General features: G+C 43.4%; 3 protein-coding genes across 3 annotated transcripts; all 3 read left to right on the top strand.

Annotated features, from left to right (window-relative positions):
- The first annotated feature begins 352 nt into the window (after window positions 1-352).
- LOC6736925 (4-coumarate--CoA ligase 1) lies at window positions 353-2,402 on the top strand. The gene is made up of 3 exons (XM_002083736.4): window positions 353-653; window positions 710-1,221; window positions 1,273-2,402. The coding sequence occupies exons 1-3, from the start codon at window positions 486-488 to the stop codon at window positions 2,228-2,230; spliced, it is 1,638 nt and encodes a 545-aa protein (XP_002083772.1). The 5' UTR covers window positions 353-485; the 3' UTR covers window positions 2,231-2,402.
- Window positions 2,368-4,375, top strand: LOC6736926 (luciferin 4-monooxygenase). The gene is made up of 4 exons (XM_039293848.1): window positions 2,368-2,442; window positions 2,529-2,708; window positions 2,766-3,277; window positions 3,330-4,375. The coding sequence occupies exons 2-4, from the start codon at window positions 2,550-2,552 to the stop codon at window positions 4,285-4,287; spliced, it is 1,629 nt and encodes a 542-aa protein (XP_039149782.1). The 5' UTR covers window positions 2,368-2,442; window positions 2,529-2,549; the 3' UTR covers window positions 4,288-4,375.
- A 6,428-nt stretch (window positions 4,376-10,803) lies between these two features.
- LOC6736927 (protein transport protein SEC31) lies at window positions 10,804-13,046 on the top strand. Its single transcript, XM_002083738.4, has one exon. It carries the CDS (start codon window positions 11,313-11,315, stop codon window positions 12,708-12,710), a length of 1,398 nt encoding a protein of 465 aa, XP_002083774.1. The 5' UTR covers window positions 10,804-11,312; the 3' UTR covers window positions 12,711-13,046.
- Window positions 13,047-21,685: the final 8,639 nt, after the last annotated feature.

Consider the following 21,685-nt stretch of genomic DNA (forward strand, 5'->3'; position numbering starts at 1 on the left):
CCAAACCCATAATCCTCTCTTTGACGGCTGCCCATTATCATAATATTTTTGTTGTTGGTGGTGGTGGAGATTCCAGCTGGCCCAGTTGACCATTTGCTGAAACACTTTTCGACATCTTTTTGAGTATTTTGCTATGGGATGCAATCTCAAAATCGGATTATCAGCGGTCATGAAAACAGTCTTGGCAATTAATCATAGCTTAAGTAAACATAAATAGTAAATATGATTAGTATGGCAACAGTGAGGGAATAATTGATTGGTAGATGAAATAAATTCACTTATGAACAAAACTTTTAGTATCTTTTTCTTGGTGAAATATCGATATAATATGTTAGTTAGTGAGACCTTACTTGAAGCTTTAAATTAGAGATCTTACGCCTATCACTTTCGTTTTTATGGTATTGCGTGAGCATCAAAGAACTTAGATCCAAAGACAGTTATATAAATTATAAGCCTTCATTTTAATTCTTAACGTAATATACAAAATGGGTGAATTGCAAGCAGGAAAATCACCCTTTAAGACAAGAAACACCTATGATGAAAACTTAAAAATCTGGAGTGGTGGCGAAAAGCGCAGTTTATTCTCCCCAGATTTGTCCATCGGAGAGATTATCTTTCAACAAATGGAGCGCAATCCTATGCTCACTGCCCAGGTATTTAACAAATTTGCCAGAAGCAATATTTATATTCATCGAAACAAAACCTTTAGATTTCAGTTACAGAAAACACTGAGCTGACCTGGAAAGATATTCATACAAACGCGATGAAGGTGGCCAGTTATATGCGTAAACTGGGCCTGGAACAAGGTGACTTTGTGGGAGTCGTCGGCAGGTTGACCACCCACTTGACTGCTCTGGCCTATGCCTGTTTCTTTAATGGAACACCTTATCATGCTCTACACACCGAATACGAACAATCTGCCATCGAGAGACTGTTCGGAATAACCAAGCCACGCTTAATCTTCTGTGATGGAGATGAGTTTGAGAAAGTTCAAGCAGCCACCAAAGGCCTTCAGGTACAAATTGTAACCATGCGCAATCACCCGGTAGGAACACTTAGAATCCAGGATATTTTAACCACTCCCGTGGATACGAACTTCCGGCCAGTGCGTCTGAAAGACGGCACTGATCAACTACTGGCCATTCTGAGCTCTTCGGGAACCTCCGGCCTTCCAAAGGCAGTCACCATTAGCAATAGTCACCAGATTATTGGGAGTTTTCTGTAAATATAACTACCTTAATTTTATACACCCATCTAATTTCTTCTTTTCAGACCCGTGGATAGCTCGATTATTCAGTATAACCCAAACACCTTAGATTGGGCATCAGGCATCACGATGACCATCAATGCAGCCGTGTTTAGCTTGACTAGTATAATAGAAGACTGTGACTTTGATCCTGCCAATTTGTGTGGCCTAATTGAGAAGTACAAAATATCGATGGTGTTCGTAAGTTCCTCGCAATTGGCGATGCTGTCCAATTGCCCGGAATTCTATGCGGCGGACCTATCATCCGTGAAGTATTTCTTTTACGGCGGATCAAACTGCTCACTGGAAGCCCAGAACAAAATTCGCAGCCGTCTAAGCAACGATTGTGTAAATTTCAGTTATACACTAACCGAGTTGAACAGCACCGGATGCCTAAACTTCAACTTCGATGAGAAACCCAATTCAGTGGGTCGTCCGGTTAGAGGTATTCAAATTAAGATAGTCAACGAGCTGGGGGAAGCACAGGGACCCAATGTCGTGGGCGAGATATGCTTTAATAATGGTCAAAAGTGGTCTGGTTACTACAAGAGTGCGGAAGAAACGAAGAAGATGCAGGACTCGGGGAACTGGTTTCACACCGGAGACCTGGGCTACATGGACGAGGATGGATATCTGTTCATAATAGATCGCTTGAAGGATATGCTCAAGTATCAGACCATCATGTATTACCCCAGCGAGATTGAAAGTGTCATCGCCGAAATGCCAAATGTTGTGGAGGCTTGTGTCTTTGGCATTTGGGATCCAGTTAATGGAGATAAGGCAGCCGCTTCAGTGGTCAAGAAACCAGGAACCCAACTGGAGGCCCAGGATGTGGTGGAGCATGTAAGGAAACGTATACCTGCCAAATTTAAGCAGTTGAATGGAGGAGCTTTAATTGTGGATCACATTATTCAGAGTGGCAATAGAAAACCAAACAGAGCGGCCACAAAAGCTGAGTTTTTAAGAATAATGGACAAGAATTAGTTTTTAATATTTAATTATTGTAATGTTTATGCTGTTGCATTTGTATTTGTATTGTATTTGTATTTCTATTTGTATTGTATTTGTATTTGTTGTATTTATCGTAAGCTTTTTTAGAGTTTCGCCATATAACGCATTTTGTCTTATTCACTGAGTAAAATAATACCGAAACACATATCGATTACAAAATAGTAAATACAGCTGATCTGCCGTTAGTATGTACATTATTGCTATAAAATAGCATTGTTGATACGAGGGGTTATAATCGTATAATTTACTTAATAACTACTGATCTATTCAGGATTTTTTTATAATACGTGAAATGGAAGTAAAACAAAAACTGTTGAACGCGACGTGCACTTATGATGATAAACTCAAGATCTGGAGTGGTCGTAAAGCACAGAGCTTATTCTCGCCAGATCTGTCCATCGGAGAGATTATCTTTGGGGAAATGGTAAACCATCCGAAGCTCATTGCCCAGGTAAGTTTCTCTTCTCTCAATATCAGATAAATATATGCATTTGCATTGAACCACCAGATCTCGATCACGGAGGACACTGTACTGACCCGTGAAGAACTTCATATGAATGCGATGCGTGTGGCAAGTTATATGAGGAATATGGGCTTGGGGCAAACGGATATAGTGGGTGTCATGGGCAGACACACGACTCACTTATCAGCTGTGGCATATGCATGTTTCTTCAACGGAACCCCCTTCCACGCCCTTCACAATGCCTACGAAGAGGCATGCATCGCTAAACTTTTTGGACTCACGAAACCCCGTTTGATTTTCTGCGATGGTGATGAGTACGAAAAGGTTAAGTCAGCAACCAAGGACCTTCAGGTAACGATAGTCACCATGCGGAATCATCCGAGGGGATCAGTGAGGATCCAGGAGGTTCTGACCACTCCAGTGATGCAGAACTTTCAACCAGTTCGTCTCAAAGATGGCATCGATCACACTCTGGCCATTCTCAGTTCTTCCGGCACCTCCGGTTTTCCAAAGGCAGTTACCATCAGCAATAGTCACAAGATCATTGTGGACTACATGTAAGTATAGTTAAATACTTTTATTCCATTTTTTTAAACAACTACACTTCAGGGCAATTAATAACTCCAATATTCAGTATACGTCGAGCACCCTGGACTGGTTCTCGGGTCTTCTGATGGCCATCATCTCTGGTGTGTTCAGTACCACTAGTATTATTGCGGACTGTGACTTTAATCCTGGTCTATTTTGTCGCGCCATTGGAAAGTATAGGATCTCGATGGTGCTTTTAAGTAGCTCCTACCTAGCCATGTTTGCCAACAGCCCAGAGTTCCAATCGGCTGATCTATCTTCATTAAAATACGTGTTTTTTGGAGGATCAAGCTGTTCTCTAGAAGTTCAGCGTAAAGTTCGTAGCCGTCTTAGCCACGATTGCCTAAATTTTTGCTACGGCCTAACTGAGCTCAACAGTGCGGGCAGCGTTAACGTAAATTTCGATGAGAAACCCAATTCAGTGGGTCGTCCGATTAGGGGTATACAAATTAAGATATTAGACGAGCAGGGTGAAGCTCAAGGACCCAATGTCGTGGGAGAGATATGCTTCAACAATGGTCAAAAATGGTTGGGTTACTACCAAAATCCCGATGAAACCAGGAAAATTCAAGACTCTGAGAACTGGATTCACACAGGGGACCTGGGCTATGTGGATGAGGATGGATATCTATTTGTTATCGATCGCCTAAAGGATATGCTGAAGTATCAGAACATAATGTATTATCCCAGTGAGATTGAGAATGTCATCGCCGAAATGCCGAATGTGCTCGAGGCTTGTGTGTTTGGCATTTGGGATCCGGTAAATGGAGATGAAGCAGCAGCATCGGTGGTCAAGAAACCGGGTACCCAACTGGAAGCCCAGGATGTAGTGGACTTCGTAAGGAAGCGCATAACTGCCAAGTTTAAGCAGCTAAACGGTGGAGCTTTAATTGTAGATCAAATTGTGGGATGTGGTAACAGAAAAACCAACAGATCGGCTGTGAAAGAACACTTTATAAATAATTATAACAATAACTAGTAGTATGAACTATTTTCGGCCATATATTTATGAGAATAGGAATGTGAAGTAAGCATACACAATAAAATCTAAACTAGTACCTCTTCTACTCATTTGTTCGTTAGATCTACACCAGAAATGAAACTTTTCTCTTGCCCTTACTTACCCCTACTTACTTGCAAGCAACCCCATGTGGGAAAAACTGTGGTCTATTAAAATATGCGCATATGTAATCAGTAACCACTAAGCACACAGCATTGGTCCGCTACCAAAAACGAATCAACCACTTAGCGCCCAATTGAAAATTGAAAAGTGTGACCCAGTTTAAAAGGACTTTTAAAAGAAGATTTGGCGAAACGCTTAACGTAATTGCCAATGCCCATTTGCAGCGTCAACATTTCGACATATGAGGAATGTTCGAATGCTTTTATAGGACCCAAGCACATATGGGAGAATCTTTCGTAATGGATGCCATAATTCCGCGCTAATGTTGCAAAAATCTGCAAAGCTGGATGAGTTGCAACAACAACAATGACAACAACAACAGCATCGGCTCTAACAGCGACAACAATGGGAACTAAGCTCATAAATTACCATGACAATGGAATTATGCTCTAATCCACCCCGAAAAGTTATTGAACTCTCCGACTGAAACTGAAGCCACAAGCGTAAATCTTGCCTGCCTGTCATAAATTTCGCTGTTTTCGCATTCGATTTTGGTTTTTCGATGCGATTGGAATTGGAATAGGAATATTATTTATACGCATGAAGCAATCGCTAAAAATGAAATCGCAATTTTAATTCAATTAGCCGCAGCGGAAATATCGCGAATGGATACCATTCTTATTCCTCTTACTTCTTTCCACAATTACTTCTCGTTTAAGGCAGACTTCAAAAGTAAATGTAGAGTAAATTTATTCCGCATGATTAATTCAAGATTCGATTTTGAAAATCAACAGCAAATTGAAGGTAGGTATTTGGTTGGGTACGGGCCAAATACAATAATAAAAAAAAAGCTGAGCAAAGTAAAATATTTGTTCAAAGTGTTTGAACTAGAAGCGCAGGCAAGCGAAATCAAAGAAACGAAGTCATTACATATGATAATGCAGTCGAATTGGCGGCAGGGAAAACTAATGTTATGAAAATTCGATGAGCACAAAAATTATAGATGGAAAGGAAGAAAAAAAAGCATTGAGCAGGCCTACAAAAATTCAGTCAGTAACTTAAAGAAATTGAAAAAAGCATTGTTAATAAGTTAAAACCAGTTTCCTAGCTTGCAGAGACAATTATAAATATACATATATGGGTGTTAGTCTAAGTTTATCTATGATCTGTTTAGACTCAGTCATAAAACACCATACTTAAAATTCTTTTGAACTATATATATCCACTTAACCTATGTACATATATATCTTTAAGGGTTCAAGCCAGCTGATCTAAATGAAGATCTTTCAAAGATTCCTATCATATTAATGGCATTTAAACTCGTCGCAGATTCAAATCCATGGCACAGATCAATCTAAAACAAAGTCAATTGGGAATTTAGCGGCAACCGCAACTGATCGAAGCACGGCTGGATGGGTATCTATGCCCAAAGGGACCAGCATATGCTGATGCCACATTAGATCGACGACTCACTTGTCAGTCTGTCGGGCTGTGCGGCACCAGCAGCCGGCGGCGATGGTTATCGCCCAACTATGGACCAGTTCCAATCAGAGAGTCAAAGAGCGAAGGACACTCGGGGGAACTGAAAGCCGGGAAACCTCGTAAATCGCAACTTGGGAACTCGAGAATCCCGCGGCGCAGCGCATTTCTACGCGCATATGTCAGCATTTTTATCAAATTGGAAACGAAAAATGCTGCACTAACAGCATTTTGTGGTTTTCAGCATAATTAAAGGCAGACGGAGAACCCCCCGGACAAACGCCCCGGACAGATCGTAAACGTCGAAAAACGTAAGGTGTCGTCCGGACGGGGTTGCGAATGTGCGGGATTTTGGGATTCGAGAGGGAGGAGTGGTTGCGATTGGGAGTGCACTGTTCGGCGAGTTAACAAAGCCATCAATGGACCATAAACTAAACACTTTTTAAACGACGAACGGGGGCTGGGACCTCGAAGGACCTCGGAGAGTCCTTGTTACCATTGTCGAAATCGCACAGATGTTTGCTCAGCGCGAGTGTGATTTCGTTGCTGCCCAGCGCATAACTAGCGACCCTTCAATTAAAGGGTAGTTTTCATCGTTTTCGAACCGCTCACAGTGGTTCTTCCGGCAATTGGAACTGTGCCGCACCAGAACCACCGAGCACTCTGCATTCCGAGCTGATTAGATCTGATTTAGCAACCCGATTCCGCCCTGTCACTTGGACAAACAGACAGAGAAACAGGTTCAGTTTGCTGGGCAGGGTCACAATTTATGGCACCAGAAAACGTATTGAGCAACTTTAAATGCGGGTCATCCCATCCAGTTGTATGTGGATGAGGGTTACCTCGTACTCTGTACTCCATACTCCGAGATGGTGGCAACTGGTGGTAATGACGGTGTTCGCCGGTGGTGACTTGGTGGTCGCTTCATTTGTGCAACTTCGCTGAGCATACGCTGCACATCCGACCCAAGCCGTAGAATCTGCCAAATGTTGCATGTTTTTCCTATGAATATGTTATACAAGTGGTACTGGAATTTTAAGGACCGAAGATGAAATTCCCCTTAAGAGTTATTAAAAGGAATGGGAACAAAATATTGAACTAAAAAATATTTACATAAATATTTAAGAAATCTAAATAAGAATAAAAATATGCATTTTATTACATAACAATCTTGACTTAAGCTTCTAAATATTTACAAAAATGTGTTTCCCAAAAGGTAAATAATACAAAACACATATATAATATTAAAACTAAAATATAATCATAATATAGTTCCATAAAGTTCTCGAATATACCCTGTAAAATTCAAGAGTCTAAAGTGGGTGTTCCTGTTCCGGCTTGCTGACGACTCTTCTGGCCCACTTGAAGAGCTCTTGACATTATGGCTATCCAGCAACCACGTGCAACACTTGGCAACTGTTGCGAGTTCCGTTTGTGTTCTACGAGTTCGAATTGTGAGTTTCAGCTGCGGAAAATATTGCCACATCGGGGCACATAAATATTTATGCCGCATTCGATTGAAAGCTTCTCAAGCGTAAGCATTTTAGATAAAGTCCCAGCCAACCATCATCCACCCATTCAGGTGCATTTGTGGCATCGTTGGCGTTTTGCATATGACAGCAGAAAATGTTTTTGTGGCTTGATTTGATTGCAGGCGAATGTGCGTCTCGAACTGATTGGACCAACTCGACGCACAGCAAACAGGGCTGGAATCGGAATCGGAATAGACATCGTCATCAGCCGATTTGTTAACCAAAACAAGGGCTCTAATCCGACTAAGACTAAACTGGGAGCAACCACAAGATCCACCACCACCACCACTGGTCCTCGGGCCTTGTTAGAACGAAGAGTGCGACCCTCGTTCGCGCATTTTTAATCCGTTTAAATGAATGACAGTCTAATTGGAGGATTTGGCAAACTGGAGGACGAGCCAGGGCCAGAAGGCACCTTAATAGTGACAAAGTCCTTGCCATATGCTTCGAAAAAACCACATGTTATTCACGGTATTTAAACAAACAGCAACAGGGGCTGTCGAAGCTGACAACTACCCTCCAAAATACTCCAGTTCCAGTTCGAGATTCGGATTTAGATGCAGCCCTCCAAGGAACAAAGTCCTCCAACCCTCATACAATTAGGTTCTCGTCCTGCTCACGTGAAATCCAATTCGAATTTTTATTTAATGCGCGAAAAGCACTTGATTGGATCCGGAACAGGACTCGAGTTTTAGTTTACTGCGTACTCTGGGGACACTGCGAGTCCTGAGGGTTGGCAAGTGCAGGATTCTTGCAGGATGCAATCTGTATGGTAAAACTCAATGGAAACTTCCACTGCGCCAGCACAACATAATCCACTGAGCAAAAAGCTTTAAAGATTATGATAAAACTTATCGCATATCAAATCTTAAAACCCGTTCATGTGATACCCGATGGTATCTGTTTAACACTATGAAATAATATGTGAATATAATTTGAATATGTTATAAAACACAATTAAAGGTACAGACGTAATTTGCTAAACAACCCTCATGGTTACAACTAGCAATATTATGTATCTCTTTTTGTTTGGACTTGGAAGTTAACATGCAGAAGTTCAACTATTTTACTTTTCTGTGCACTTAGTGCGCTTAGATCTCCAGGCAGCAAGAAGCTGTTTTCTCCAGGATTTCCACACAAAACACAAAGATTACGGGAGACAGGCAGCACATTAACATCAGCCGAGGCCACAATCTCCACGGAAAAGGTGTCTGCTGTCTCCGGAATAAACGTAGCTAGCTCTGCGCTAAACTTGAAGCAATTAGCATTTACATTTTGCTATCTTACCAGGGATAATTGAAACCCGGCGAGGATGCCATGCCCGGGCATAAGGAGCACGTAGCTGTATCAAAACTTGAGTCGAGAGATTGCCATCTTAGTTTTTAATTTGCTTCCTGGGACATTTCCTCGCTTTTGCTCGCATTTCCTCCGGTCTCGACTTAATCACACAAAGGCAATTTCACGCCTTTTTGCGCTTTGTCCCGGCCTGACAACGGGGGAATCACTTTGTCACTTGGCAGTTTGATGTATCGACAGGCGCTAAACCAAACAACCAACCCACCTAAAGTTCCATCCCCTGGCTCAGTGACAAGCCAAAATCTTCTAGTTAGCAATAGAGCGAGATCAGCAGGGGTAGATAAGCCTTTGGGTTTAGTGGAAATTTTGTGCTCGATTTGTATATCGGAGATTTTCATTAGTTTCCGCAGAAAATATTTACTCCAATGGATTGAAAATGTGTTCGGGATTTTCACTTGACTTCAATTATGCACACGTGTCACATATGTGAGAGAGTCCAATTGAAATGGGGGTAATTTCTGGTGAGATGTGACAATACGTAATATATTGAGGAAATTGGTCTGATAAAAGATAAGATAACTGATCAGATATAGATAAACTTACTCAGATTTCAGCATTTAATGGGCTATGGTAAGCCAATTAATTCTTATATATTTTAAAATGATTTTCCATTAACTTTAAGCATCAGCTGCATCACACATTTGAACATCCCATTTTATTTATCAATTTAAATTCCCATCAGGATTGGATTGTTCGATCGGCAATTAATTAAATACAAACTAAACAATATTTTTAATGAAATGGCCATGTTGGAAGGCAATCATGTGTTTAATATTAATTTCGTCGACAGCCAACATGGCGGCCATGCGAATTATAGGCTACAGCACACAGATACTCAAACGCACCCATACACACACACTCACGCACACTCGGCTGGTGGCTATAAATATTAATTAAAAATGCAACTCATATGGCAAGTGGAACAATTAGCACCTGAAAATATGCAAACATTAAATTGCCGCTGCTGCAGCCACATGGCTGCAAGCAAAAAGTGCAACAAAAGAGTCGAAAATTTAAATAAAATATACATACACCCCATAGCTGCAAACCTTGTTCACGACTGACCATAACAGACACATATTTTGTCCTGGCAATGGCCACATCCTCGCATCCGGTCTGCCAGGACCTAGGGTCTAGCCGGACAAAAAAGGGAAATAAACGGGGGATCAGAACGAGACGGAAAACGAACGGAAGGCATTGCACAATTTGCTATTGTTGCATGTGCATATTTACTGGGCATTTGCCACTTTTTCCACATAGCGCCAACTTAACTGACAAATAAATATTTCGGTACGTTGAAAGATTTCGACGCTCAACAGTCGCCTACAAAACGGGGGAACCCCAATTCGTGAGCATGTATGTGTGGTTGTGTTTGGCAATATGTAAAAGCTACGCGCAGCATATACTCAAAATCCAAGCCAACAGCAACAAACGCAACAAATACAGCAGCACAAAACATGGCCACATATTCACACAATCTCGCTGGCGCTGCTAAAAAATCGACAAAAACAACCTGTTCGGAAACACTTGCAACAAGGACATCACCGCCGACAGAGATGGGAATAGAGACAGACAGAGAGGGCAGGTCCTGCCATATTTTCGGGGTGGGTGTGAGAGGCAAAGCGTAAGAGAGAGAGCACCAGCGAGAGAGAGCGGTCAGGATCAAGCACCGCCTCCTTTTGGAAAGAAATGAGTGCACAGTGGGCGAAACTGGGAAATTCGTGCAGATAAATAAAATGTTTCGGCAAAAATCTAAATGGAAACCAGGCAAAAAAGTTATATTTAATGGAAAATATTTTAAAACCACTTAATTAAGTTTAAGTGCTTAAGCAAATTGATTAATAGCAACTACTTATAGAAATTCAACTCTTTTGAATAAACAAAAGTTACTTTTTATATAGATGACCATTGTTTTAAGCTTAATAAATTAGGTTGTTGAAATAAAATAAAAACCCTACATAAAGGGACATGAATGTGAAGCCCATAGTACCAATGCATACAGCACAACAAGGTTTTCGAGCAAGCCAACCTGTCCGTGGATGCCAGCCAACCAGGAGTCGTCCTGGCCAGGACTCGCACAATAAAACCACAGAATATGTTCGCCAACTGGCAAAGCAGATGGAACACTGGAGAGACGGAGAGTGGGCCAGAGAAAGAGAGGGAAGACCGCTGGAAAAAGAGAGGACAAGTGGGAGTGAAAGAGCAAGAACAGGAACATAAGGGTGGTGCTCTCTGCAGGACCTGAATCTGAACAGACTCCGAGCAGAATCAGGACAGATGGGCCAAGTGCCGCGAGTGCGGAGAGTTGCTTTTTCCCAATTGAATGGGACAATATGAGAATACGAGAATTCCAACTGGACGCGGTGGTTGTGGCAGCGGGTACTTAAAGAGGAACAGATTGCGGGCGGCCAGCAGTCGAAAGTGGAATTTCGAATCGCAAGGAACTACATAGAACCAAAGACACAAAGTCCCCACCAGAGCCAAGTGAAAGTCGAAAAGTGTATTGAAGTGAAAATGAATCTGCTCATGGATAGCATGCCGTCGCACGCGAATCCTGGCCAGCGTCGCACCACGCCGCCTCAGCACGCCGAGCTTAGGATCTCCACATCACCGCAACAGTCACCGCAGCAGAATCAAACCACTAATCACAATAACAACAATGAGACACCCACATCGCCAGCCGGTGGAAAGACCACTCTTAAACGCGCCTTTGATGTGGCCTTCCTCATGATGCCCGATGAGCGGATCAAGCAAAAGCAGGCCGAGAAGCAGGCTCGCCTCCAGGAGGCACTGCACCATCACCACCACCAACAGCAGCAGCAGCAACAGCAGCAGCAGATGAGCCACTATCCCACAGATTTGTCTCCTCGAGGAGCTTCTTCGCAACCACCTTCGCCGGCGGCACTGGAGTACATCAGTCTGTTGGAGGCACGCCAGCGGTATCCACAGATCAGCATCCGTTCGCCGCGCGTTTATGATGATCCCAGTGTGGTTATACCCCTGGTGGATTCTCCCGAGGCACCGTCAACTTCTTCACCACCACCGCCCATGCGCAGCGCTTTTACCAAAGTGGCCTCCTCGTCGCTGTCCACTTCATCATCCTCACCATCGACAACTTCACGTTTGGAGTCACCGGTGGATGTGGGAGCTCCGCCCTTGAGTCCCGATCAGCTGAGCTGTCACTCGATAAGTCCACCATTGGTTACACCTCCACCGAGAACCAATAGCGGTGGCCAGAATCCCAATCCCCTGCCAGCAAATCCCATTGTGTACCACAACTTCCGACCGGAGTATCAGTTCAACGGAGCCTTCCAGGCGGTGAATCCCATGCAGGCTCTGCAGGCACAGCAGCGCCTCAAGCAGCAGTTGTTGTACACGCGTCCACCGGGACCGGGAAATCCCAATGGTGGAGGACCTTCTATGCAGGCAAACTCACCACCGGGTCCACCGTCGGAGTTCCTGCATGCTTATCCCGGATTTGCTCCGCCACCACATCCATTTGCGGTATCCCAACCTCTCCAGAATCCCGCTGCAGCAGCCATTCTCTCCACTTTGATTCCACCCACATTGGCATCCACTTTTACACTGACCGCTCAGAATGTGTGCGCCAAGTGCAACATAAGTTTCCGGATGACCAGTGATCTAGTGTATCACATGCGATCCCATCACAAAAGCGAGGTGGCCTGCGATCCGAATCGACGCAAGCGGGAGGAGAAACTCCGATGTCCCGTCTGCCAGGAGACTTTTAGGGAGCGACACCATCTAACGCGACACATGACCGCCCACCAGGACAAAGCCAGTGATCACCAGCCGCAGCTGGAGGACTCATCCTCCTCTGCCGGTGACAACGAGATCATCAATGTGGTCGGCGGCACACCGCCAGGTCGCCGAATGGGTGGCATGCCCAAATGATCGAAGCATTTCTTCGGATATTTTTAAGTCATAAAGTCAACTCCCAAAAAACAAAACCCGTTGCCCATTTTCGATTGTGATATTAACTTTAGTTTCCCCCACGCTCCGATTTAATTTCCCCTTAGCTTTAAATGTAGTGCAATTTGTATCTTAAACATGTAACTGGATCTCCCTGTATCTCAATTAATTATCTTTCATATCGAAGGACACGAAAGGATCTTCAGTTTCATCATTGTAAGACATTACGGTTAAGTTGCAAATATGCTTATATTAGCATTCAATGTGTGGCTGAATGTTTCAATAAAAATCTAATTGTTATGCCAATTCAATAATCATGACGTATTATTAATAAAATTAGGGTAAATGGGATCTGGGTTGTTAAACTCAAGCGTACTTATGGCTCGAGTCAAGATCTGAAGTATTTTAAAATCATGTTATGAAACTGAATCAAGTTTTAATTAAGCAAACGAAGGGTATAAACTTAAGAATTATTGCAATCAATATTTTTGAAAAGCTAACAAAATCCAAGGAGCTGCCTATTCTTTCGATGGAATACTTTTTTGTGAACTTATATTAAGAAATCCCAAAAGACTACCGTTCTTAAAATTCAATTAATTTTTGTAAAAAGAATCCCAAACCAGGGTTTCTAGAAGGCAAAGATATCTTGATTTGGCAGCATATGGAGTTCTTAGAATTCCTGGCCGGACAACCCATTATTTCGATTGTGAGGTAGAGCGAAAACATAGGGTCCCAGGACCAGAAAAAGCACCAGATTTTCGCGGGTACCAAAAGTAACATACGCCATGTTAGTGGAGCGAAGAATATGTTCAACTTGTTAGTGCAGTGAGGCAGTGAATCCTGTAGTTGCGATTCAGCAGGATTCATTTTGGCCGCATGCAGCAATTAGATGCGGCCACAAAAACTGCGACGCCGACGCTAATGAGCTGGGAACCGAAATGGTAACAAGATGAAAGGATACTTCGGGGTTGTCCTGCGCCCAAAAGGCAGTCGTTCGTTCAGACGGCGCGACGAATACGACGAGCTTGCAGGATAACCCATCATCGCGGAGTACTAGTGCAGTTTTTGGCAAAAATGTATTTCGAATTTCAATATTTCCACACTTGCCAACCCTCCGGAATTCAGTTCCCATGAGCCTCGAATTTGTAGCGTAGCAAATTCCTACAAAGCGCAACGAATTCCTCGGGTGGTGGCTGCTCCCCCAGCGATTTTCTTGGCTCGTTGCTGCACTCAAATGAGCCACATCGAATTGCGTTGATTTAGCGTGGCCAAATCCTGTTAGCCCCGTGCCACAGAAGCCAAGCAGCCAGCCAGGATTCACACAGGACGTCTTCCTGCCTTATCGACTGATGTATCAATTGATGGCATCGCTAAACGGCAAACGCTCTGCTCCGATCCGCTCTGCTCATTGTTCCCATGATGGGATTAGCATTTTATGGCTTTGTGTTCGCTGCTTGCCACTTGATAAAGACATTTTCCTAGCTTCTTTCACATGGCTGGAGTGGGGGATGGAAAACAATTGCTGGGAAAGTTAATGTAAGCAAATTGGTGTGGAGCATTAAGGTGAAGAGATAAAAGGACTCGGGGTACAAGGTGGTAAGCCTAAACAGCACTGTAAGGAGCAACGCTTAAGATTAAAGCTTATTATCAATAATATTGATATGGAAGTAATAACGTATGCAAATCTAAAAATCTAATCTAAGATTCTAATAATAATAATTTTCATGTTACCACGAATATTTCTTTGAATTTTACAGACATCTATAGCTCAGTTCTTTCTGCCAAACCCTGCCAGAGGAAAAAAAAGTTGAAGACAATTCAAGTTTTATTTTAACGCCCATTCCTAGATATCCCGTTTATAGTCACTCGTCTTGATTTATTTCCTGCATTTCCCCAATGAGCAATTCAAGCTTCCTTTAAAAAACAATTACAACTTCCGACGCCCTCGAAAACAAACAAGCGCCACCCATATGAACTTCCATTGCCGTAAAGCGAACACATCGTCAAAATCACATTTCCCCATTTCATTTACCACATCCAGGATGGCAAGACAGGATGGCAAGACAGACAGTTCCATGGCAGCCACTCACTCAAAACGACGCCAAGGGCAACCGCAGATTCGCCAGGACGAAGGCAACTCCATAATAAGCCTCATCATCATCCTGGCTGGGTGCTACATAATAGCAGCCATAATCACATTTCATATTTATCACATTTTTACGCCCACAATGGCAGATCCGGGTGGATCCCATTGCGCAGCGACCTGCGCCGCTTTGTTTGCCTTGCCTAACCTCGCAATTTGACCGTAAATAAATTGCCTGCTCATTTCGGTTTCCCCCAACTTAGCCAACTCATCCAATCCCCTTGACTGAAAATCGTGTTCAAATACGTTTAAACACAATGCAAATGCCGTCATAATAGCGGGAGCAAGAAAATCCGACAGCTGGATTGAGCCTGAGCCCTGAGCCGTGGGCCTTGGCTCCGCCCCATCGTCAACCCCCCATTAATGGCCCCCCGTGCGTATGAGTGATTTCTGCTCATCTGCGCTTAAAAGTATGCAAATGCCGTGCTGGAGCTGCTGGGATTGGGAACATCGCCGACGGGGCGCGTGGAGTGGGCGTGTCAGGAGATGACTTTTATTACATTGTTGGTACTGCGACTGGTGGCTGGGCAAAGTGTTTTTTAACTGCAGGCAATTTAATTTCCACTTGCTCCCGGTCGTTTTTAATTTCCACAGCACCCAGTGCAATCGATGGGGTTTGAGTGTTTGCCTTCTGATTAGCCCTGTGGTTTGGGCCACTTAATTCCCTGCCACACGGAGAAAAATTAAGGCAAGTTGAAGAGCATACGAGTTACGATGAACCAAACAAAAATTGTTCAACACAATTGCAAGTTTTAATCGTTGAAAATACAAATACTAATCTTGAGCTTAACATAAATTGCCACACAAATTGATAGAAAACTTGAACTTAACAATCGAAGGAATCATAGCAGAAAGTTTGGATATATTCTCTGTGCACTGAACGCGGCACTATAAGAGCCCCTGAAAAACTGACAGCCAAGCCGCTTAAACTTTGAACTTTGTCATTTCAATTTTCGCCAAACGGATGCGCTTTGTTTCAGGCCACATCCACAGCCAGGGAACGGAGACTCAGACTGAAGAGCTGGAGAGCTTGCGAACAAGAATGAGCACGAGGATGAGGATGAGGCTGGAACTCGGTGCGAGGACATCCATGAGCCGGCCGGAAACATTGAGCCTGACAATGCGACTTTCATTTGCCGAAACTGCGGAGGAGCTCAGCCATTGTTTTGGCCACGGACAGGACAGGACTGGCTGAAGGCTGAAGGCCTTTTGGCCAAGCCACTGCCGTTGCAGGAAGTTTTTCATGCGCCATGACACTTTTTGTGCGCTCTGCGGTGGCCATTTTGTGCCGTGGCAGGATACCTTTGTGCCAGGAGGATCCAGTTGCAGCTCCAGCTCCACCTCCTGGTCCATTGAAATTTTCGAATATTTTTGGATGCATGGAAGCTGTTTGCCATGGCCAAAAGACAGGCGGCGGCTTACCGCACATACATATATATCCAGGAGTTGGAGCTGGAGCTGGAGCAGGAGCTGGTGCTGGTGCTGGGCACATCCTTGCAATCCATGGCCGTGTCCTGGCCGTAATTTATGATGTGCGCTTCCCTTCGCTCGCTGGCAGTTGGCAGTTTTTAGTTTCGCTACTCGAGTTCTGCGGCTGTTTTCTGCTGTCATAACTTTGGGCCGCATAATTAATAGTTGTAAGCCGCAGCGCCTGACTTTTTAGTTGGACCGCTGCACAACTTTTATGGCAGCGGATCCTGCGAGTCCTGCGATTCCTGCGAGCGTTGTTTGCTCAATTAACTTAGCAGGTAGTTAATTTTCCGAATAGCCGCAGGGCAACAGGAGATCCCCACTTGGTTGGGTGCAGTGGTTGGTTTTGGTTACTAGTTGTGGGTGCTAATTGATTTACGAGTGAATGTTTCTGCGGTCGCCATTTAAGCTGACTTTAAGTGTTGTTCTCCATCACTTTTACTTGGTTGTAACTCATCGGGATTCATTTTTGTGTAATTTTTTCATCGGTTTACTGAAGCATGAAAGGCATTCGAAATGCAGACAAGTTTAAGTGACTGGAAATACGCATTTGTGATTTCAACACTTGTTAGTTTCAATAAAATACACATTGGTTGCTCAGGGATGAAAATAACACGAAAACCAACCCTATATATAGACATGGTTATAATTAAATATTATCTTAATGAATAGACATTTTGCTTATGTGTAAATTTATCTTAAATAGGAAATGTGATTGAATAGGTAGCACCACAAATGTTTATATTAGGAGCTGTAAAAATATACATATCTATCTTTACATTTCCCATAACTTTCTGCGACACATTGAAATCCTGGCACCATAAATATTCAGCGAACGCCAAAAACCATTTAATTAAGTTAACTTTTATGGCTCGTAAATCAGAGAAACAACGTGGAAAAACACATATTCAACATTCGCGACCACTCCACTCGCCTGCTCCATATTCATGTGAGTTGGAGCCCCGAAAAGAAGCAGAAAGAGGAACCCCTATACCATTTGTTTCCGTGGCAAGGTAGCAAAAACACAAATTCTCGCCAAATAAAATAAATGGCATGGCCAACGCACGACGCTGACCATGTTGTTTGCTCCCAGCTCTTAATGCACGATTTTAATTTGGAATATAACCCGGGAATGGAAGTGGATGGGGCTGCATATGGGTGTACACATTATGAAATTATGAGCATTAAAATGAAGAATGGCCACTTATCTAAATTACACCATGTGTGGAATGGGCGATGGCTCCGTGGGGTTGCTTGTCATCGAGTCAAGTGACACACTGCCCGGGGATAAACGTTCCCAGCGATCTCTGGCCGGGTTAAGCGCCATGGCAGCCATATATCATCGCAAATATGCTGAGTATATGGAAATCCCGCCGCCAAGTGATAAATGAAGCACAAAACGGCAAAAATGGCAGCGATACAGGCGACCGAGGCACACATATGCCAGGTAAAAACGCGGCAATGGGAGCAAAAACCAGTGGGAGAAGCCAAGTAAGACACTTACATCCTTGGCCAAATCGCGGTCTTCTTCGCATTCCGAAAAAAAATTGTGGCAAGCAGCAAATATGTCATTTGACATGCTAAATATTTTGCTTGCGACTTTAGCAACACAAGGTATGTTGCAAAAAATACAACAGCAAAACAACATCATGTAGATCGAGGGTGGGCCAAAATAGTGGAAGTTATGGTTCAGTTTTAGAAAACTTATTCATAACTTTTTAATTTTGTTGAATATATGGAGAATTTAATAATAAGAATATGGGAGGGTTTTTGTTCAAGTTTAGCATGCAGCTCGATATAAAATATTTTTTAAGAAGAGAAATTTTCCTAACATCCTATAGACAAACTTTTCGCAGTTAATAGTTAAATTTTAAATAGCGCGTCGCAGTCGTAGATAAGAAACAGGTTCGCCAATAAATATTGACACCATTTTGTGTTTATAGAACTGGAATGGCAAGATCTATGGACGGAGGTGGAGTTGGCCAGATAACGGTGGCTATAATGTCTTTCCCCAGACAAAACACAAATTGAAACTTGAAAGTTGTGTTTTTCTATACTTTCGTAGGGCGGAAAAAGTGGGGAGAGCGGCAGTAAAAGAGTGTGGCATGCGTATCGTAAAAAATAAAATTATGCAAATTTTTATTATTTGATTATGCAAATGTTCGCGCTTGACGACCCTTGGCATAAGGACGACAATACAGACCCGTCTCCAGTTGTTAGCCCTTCACCACATCGCGGGCTTGGAACTTCCGCTGAAAGCATGGAAATGCGAAAAAAGCGCGACAGTTAGTTGGCCACTCCGCCCTTCTGACCCACTACTTGGAGTAAATTTGAATTTTTTTTGCCCGCGATGCCACGAGAGGATCCCCAAATGGGTTGCAATGCGGGGCAGGGGGCTGCGGTACGTATAGGAGCACGGAGGGGCGATGCTCTGTGGAGCATTGTCATATGTGGTTGGAAATTTTGAATCTGTTTGCGAGCTCTTCGAGCGTATCCGTTTCCTTCTGTCGCGTGCGTTTCCCATCCCAGCACGCTTTTCCTTTTCCCCCCTTTACTGGGCGCACTTGTCGTATGCGTATTTATATTTTCCCTTGTTATGCTTTATACGCAGTGTTGTCTCTTTCCCGCTTCTCGCGCGATTTGAATCTTTTAAGTGAAATATTGTTGAAATCATTTATGCTTGACTGGGCCACTTCTTTTGGGGGGCAGGAAGGCTGCTGTGCAGCCTTGGTTTTGGATTTCGGTGGAAGTACGTGGTCCCACCTCGAACTCCCTAATTGATACAGACGACTTTCGCGCGGAAAAGTCACGGAAAATGCGTTTAAATCTCGACACAGATAAAAAACGCCAGGGAAAGCCAAAAAGTAGATAAGACTCGAGCGTAAAGTTTTACGAGTTCTGCCTTGTAATCAGTATGAATAATTACCAAAACGTGCTCATTGTTCTACGAAAAATTAAGGGAAAAACCATGAGATCGGTAAGTAGAAAGGAAGAGTAGCATTTACTAAAAATTAAACTTATTATATACAATGTTTTAGAATGCAGGTTCCCATCCCATTTTTACAATTTAGATTGATTTCTTTTCTTTAAGAACATTCTAAAACTTTTTGTGAAAATCAAACCCTACTACTGTTAAAATTTGTAAGCTGTCAAGCAAACAACTTGCACGAGTAAATCTCGCTTGTGGACAGAAAAAGTGAGAGCCAAGTAAGAGGAAACCCATCAATCATCTAGACAACACAACATAAATCAAGCTGAGGCTCAAAGGAAGAGGTTTAGTTTGCCCGCCAGCCAACTATTGATAGGCAGCTCTATCAGCTTGATGGGCCATTCACCGATATGGGGCTTAAACGACACTTCCGGCATTGGCCATAACCGAAATCCACGAGCCCAAAACCAGCAAGCTCAATAATAATAAAACAAAATGCTTAGAGCGAATAAAGAAGAAGGACCAAGGACCAAGGAAGTCGCTTTTGTGGTGGCAGTCTGTTTATTTACGCCGCATTGTATGTAGAAACTTACATATGGGCGAGCCTGGAGGGCAGCGAGGAGTCCGTGGCGTCGGAGGAGCGGGAGGATCCGCAGAGCAAGGGGCTTCCATACGGCGGGGCACACATCACACATGTTGTTGCGAGTACACACGTATGTTGCCTGCAAGCGATAGCGTCGCCATTTTTTTTTTTTTTTTGTATTTTGGCAACCGCTCCCTTTTCCACTCGCAATCTTGGCCAGCAATCGCAGCCGGCACATATGTGCAATCATGTGCAGGGCGCCCGTTCTCCGTGCTCCCCGGTCTCTTCTGCCCCCCCAATCAATTTCCTGTCCCGCTCCAACAACGCTGTGGCGACTCCATTTTGCCGTTTGCCATTGGCGCTTCGGCGAAACCCGCCCCCTGAACGCCAAGGCGCATGCTCCACTTTTATTTCCCGGGATACTCTTTGCAGAGCTCGAATTTCGAAAGAGAGCATGAGAGTCGGCGGGAGTCCAGAGTCCCATAGTGGCCACATGGAGCATTCTCAAGCGCATCTGCTTAGTGTCAAATGGGAGCGCCAGCGGATGGCGGATGCTTTTTCAATCAACAAAAAGGCCAGATAAGATAGAGCTGCCAGTGCAAGCTGCACTTGTCAAACTCACATGTCCAGGAAATCCCAACAAGAAATCATGAGAGCGTTAAATTGAAACTTGGGATTTTACGCAGCTTAAGTTTTTTAGCAATTACAATAGAGATTCAGTGCGGCAACGCTGTCACCGAGGGGAGGGAAGGGGGTGAAAATAATAAACAAAACAGGCGTTAACACTTGTCATTCGGCCGACAGGAATATGTCACCTGTGCCGTCCCGGCACATCGCATCCCAGACCAAAAATCCCATCCGAAATTCAATCAGCGCACTGGACACACATATACCACCCTTGTCGATAAATCTCGGTGGTCCGTTCAAAATGAAAAAAAAAAACAATCTCGCATAAATTCCTATTTATGGCCCGAACATTTGAACCTTTTTGTGCCAGCCTCCTCATCCCGCTTCCTCCACACAAAACACACAATCAAAAGTCGATTAGCATTCAGGGCAGGACGAGCAGTTCCCACTCCAAATTCGGAGGAGCGTACAACAAGCTGCAAATAGGCAAGCGCAGGTAATCGCATTTCGAGTTCCAGCTACCCATTTTTCCAACCCCCTTCTCTCGTGGCGAAAAATCTGCTGAAGCACAATGAAAATATTTTGCCCTGTTCACCAGGGGGAGGGAAATGGGCTTGGGTTACGGTGTGTGACAAGTACAAGCCACTTGTGCGTTGATGATAATATTCGAACCATTTTCGGGGGGCACTGGGAAGTGGAAAGTGGAGCCGGGCCAGAGATATCCCTGAAATCGGCTTATGTCGCCTGTGCCATTGTGCTGACACGGCTGCAGAATTGGGGCTTTTGTCTTACTGTCCAATGGCCACTGAGTCCTGTCGAGCGAAGGAGAGTCCTGCCCACTCAGGTGATTTATGCTGAGTTTTAATTTAAATGCAATCAATTTGAAATATGTAACCGAAAAATGTCAAAGAAAAAACAAAAAAAAAAGGCTTAGATAGTGAAGCCAATATTAAAGAGTATAAATTCTAAATAAGTTGTTAAAGTAAATCCCAAGCAAAATTCGAAACAAAAAAATTCATTTATCCATATATGAAAAAATAAGAAATCCCAAAAGGAACAGGGAGGGGTAATTCCAAAGGAAATTTCGAAATAAAAATCTTGAAAGAATACTTTCAATACTTTTCATAGAAGATAAATGATTTTCCTTCATTTATATAACATATTCAGAGTTTAGGAACTCTCAATGACCAGTTTTTAAAATCCAA

This window comes from Drosophila simulans, chromosome 3L (genome assembly GCF_016746395.2).
Source record: "Drosophila simulans strain w501 chromosome 3L, Prin_Dsim_3.1, whole genome shotgun sequence".
Taxonomy (NCBI): domain Eukaryota; kingdom Metazoa; phylum Arthropoda; class Insecta; order Diptera; family Drosophilidae; genus Drosophila; species Drosophila simulans.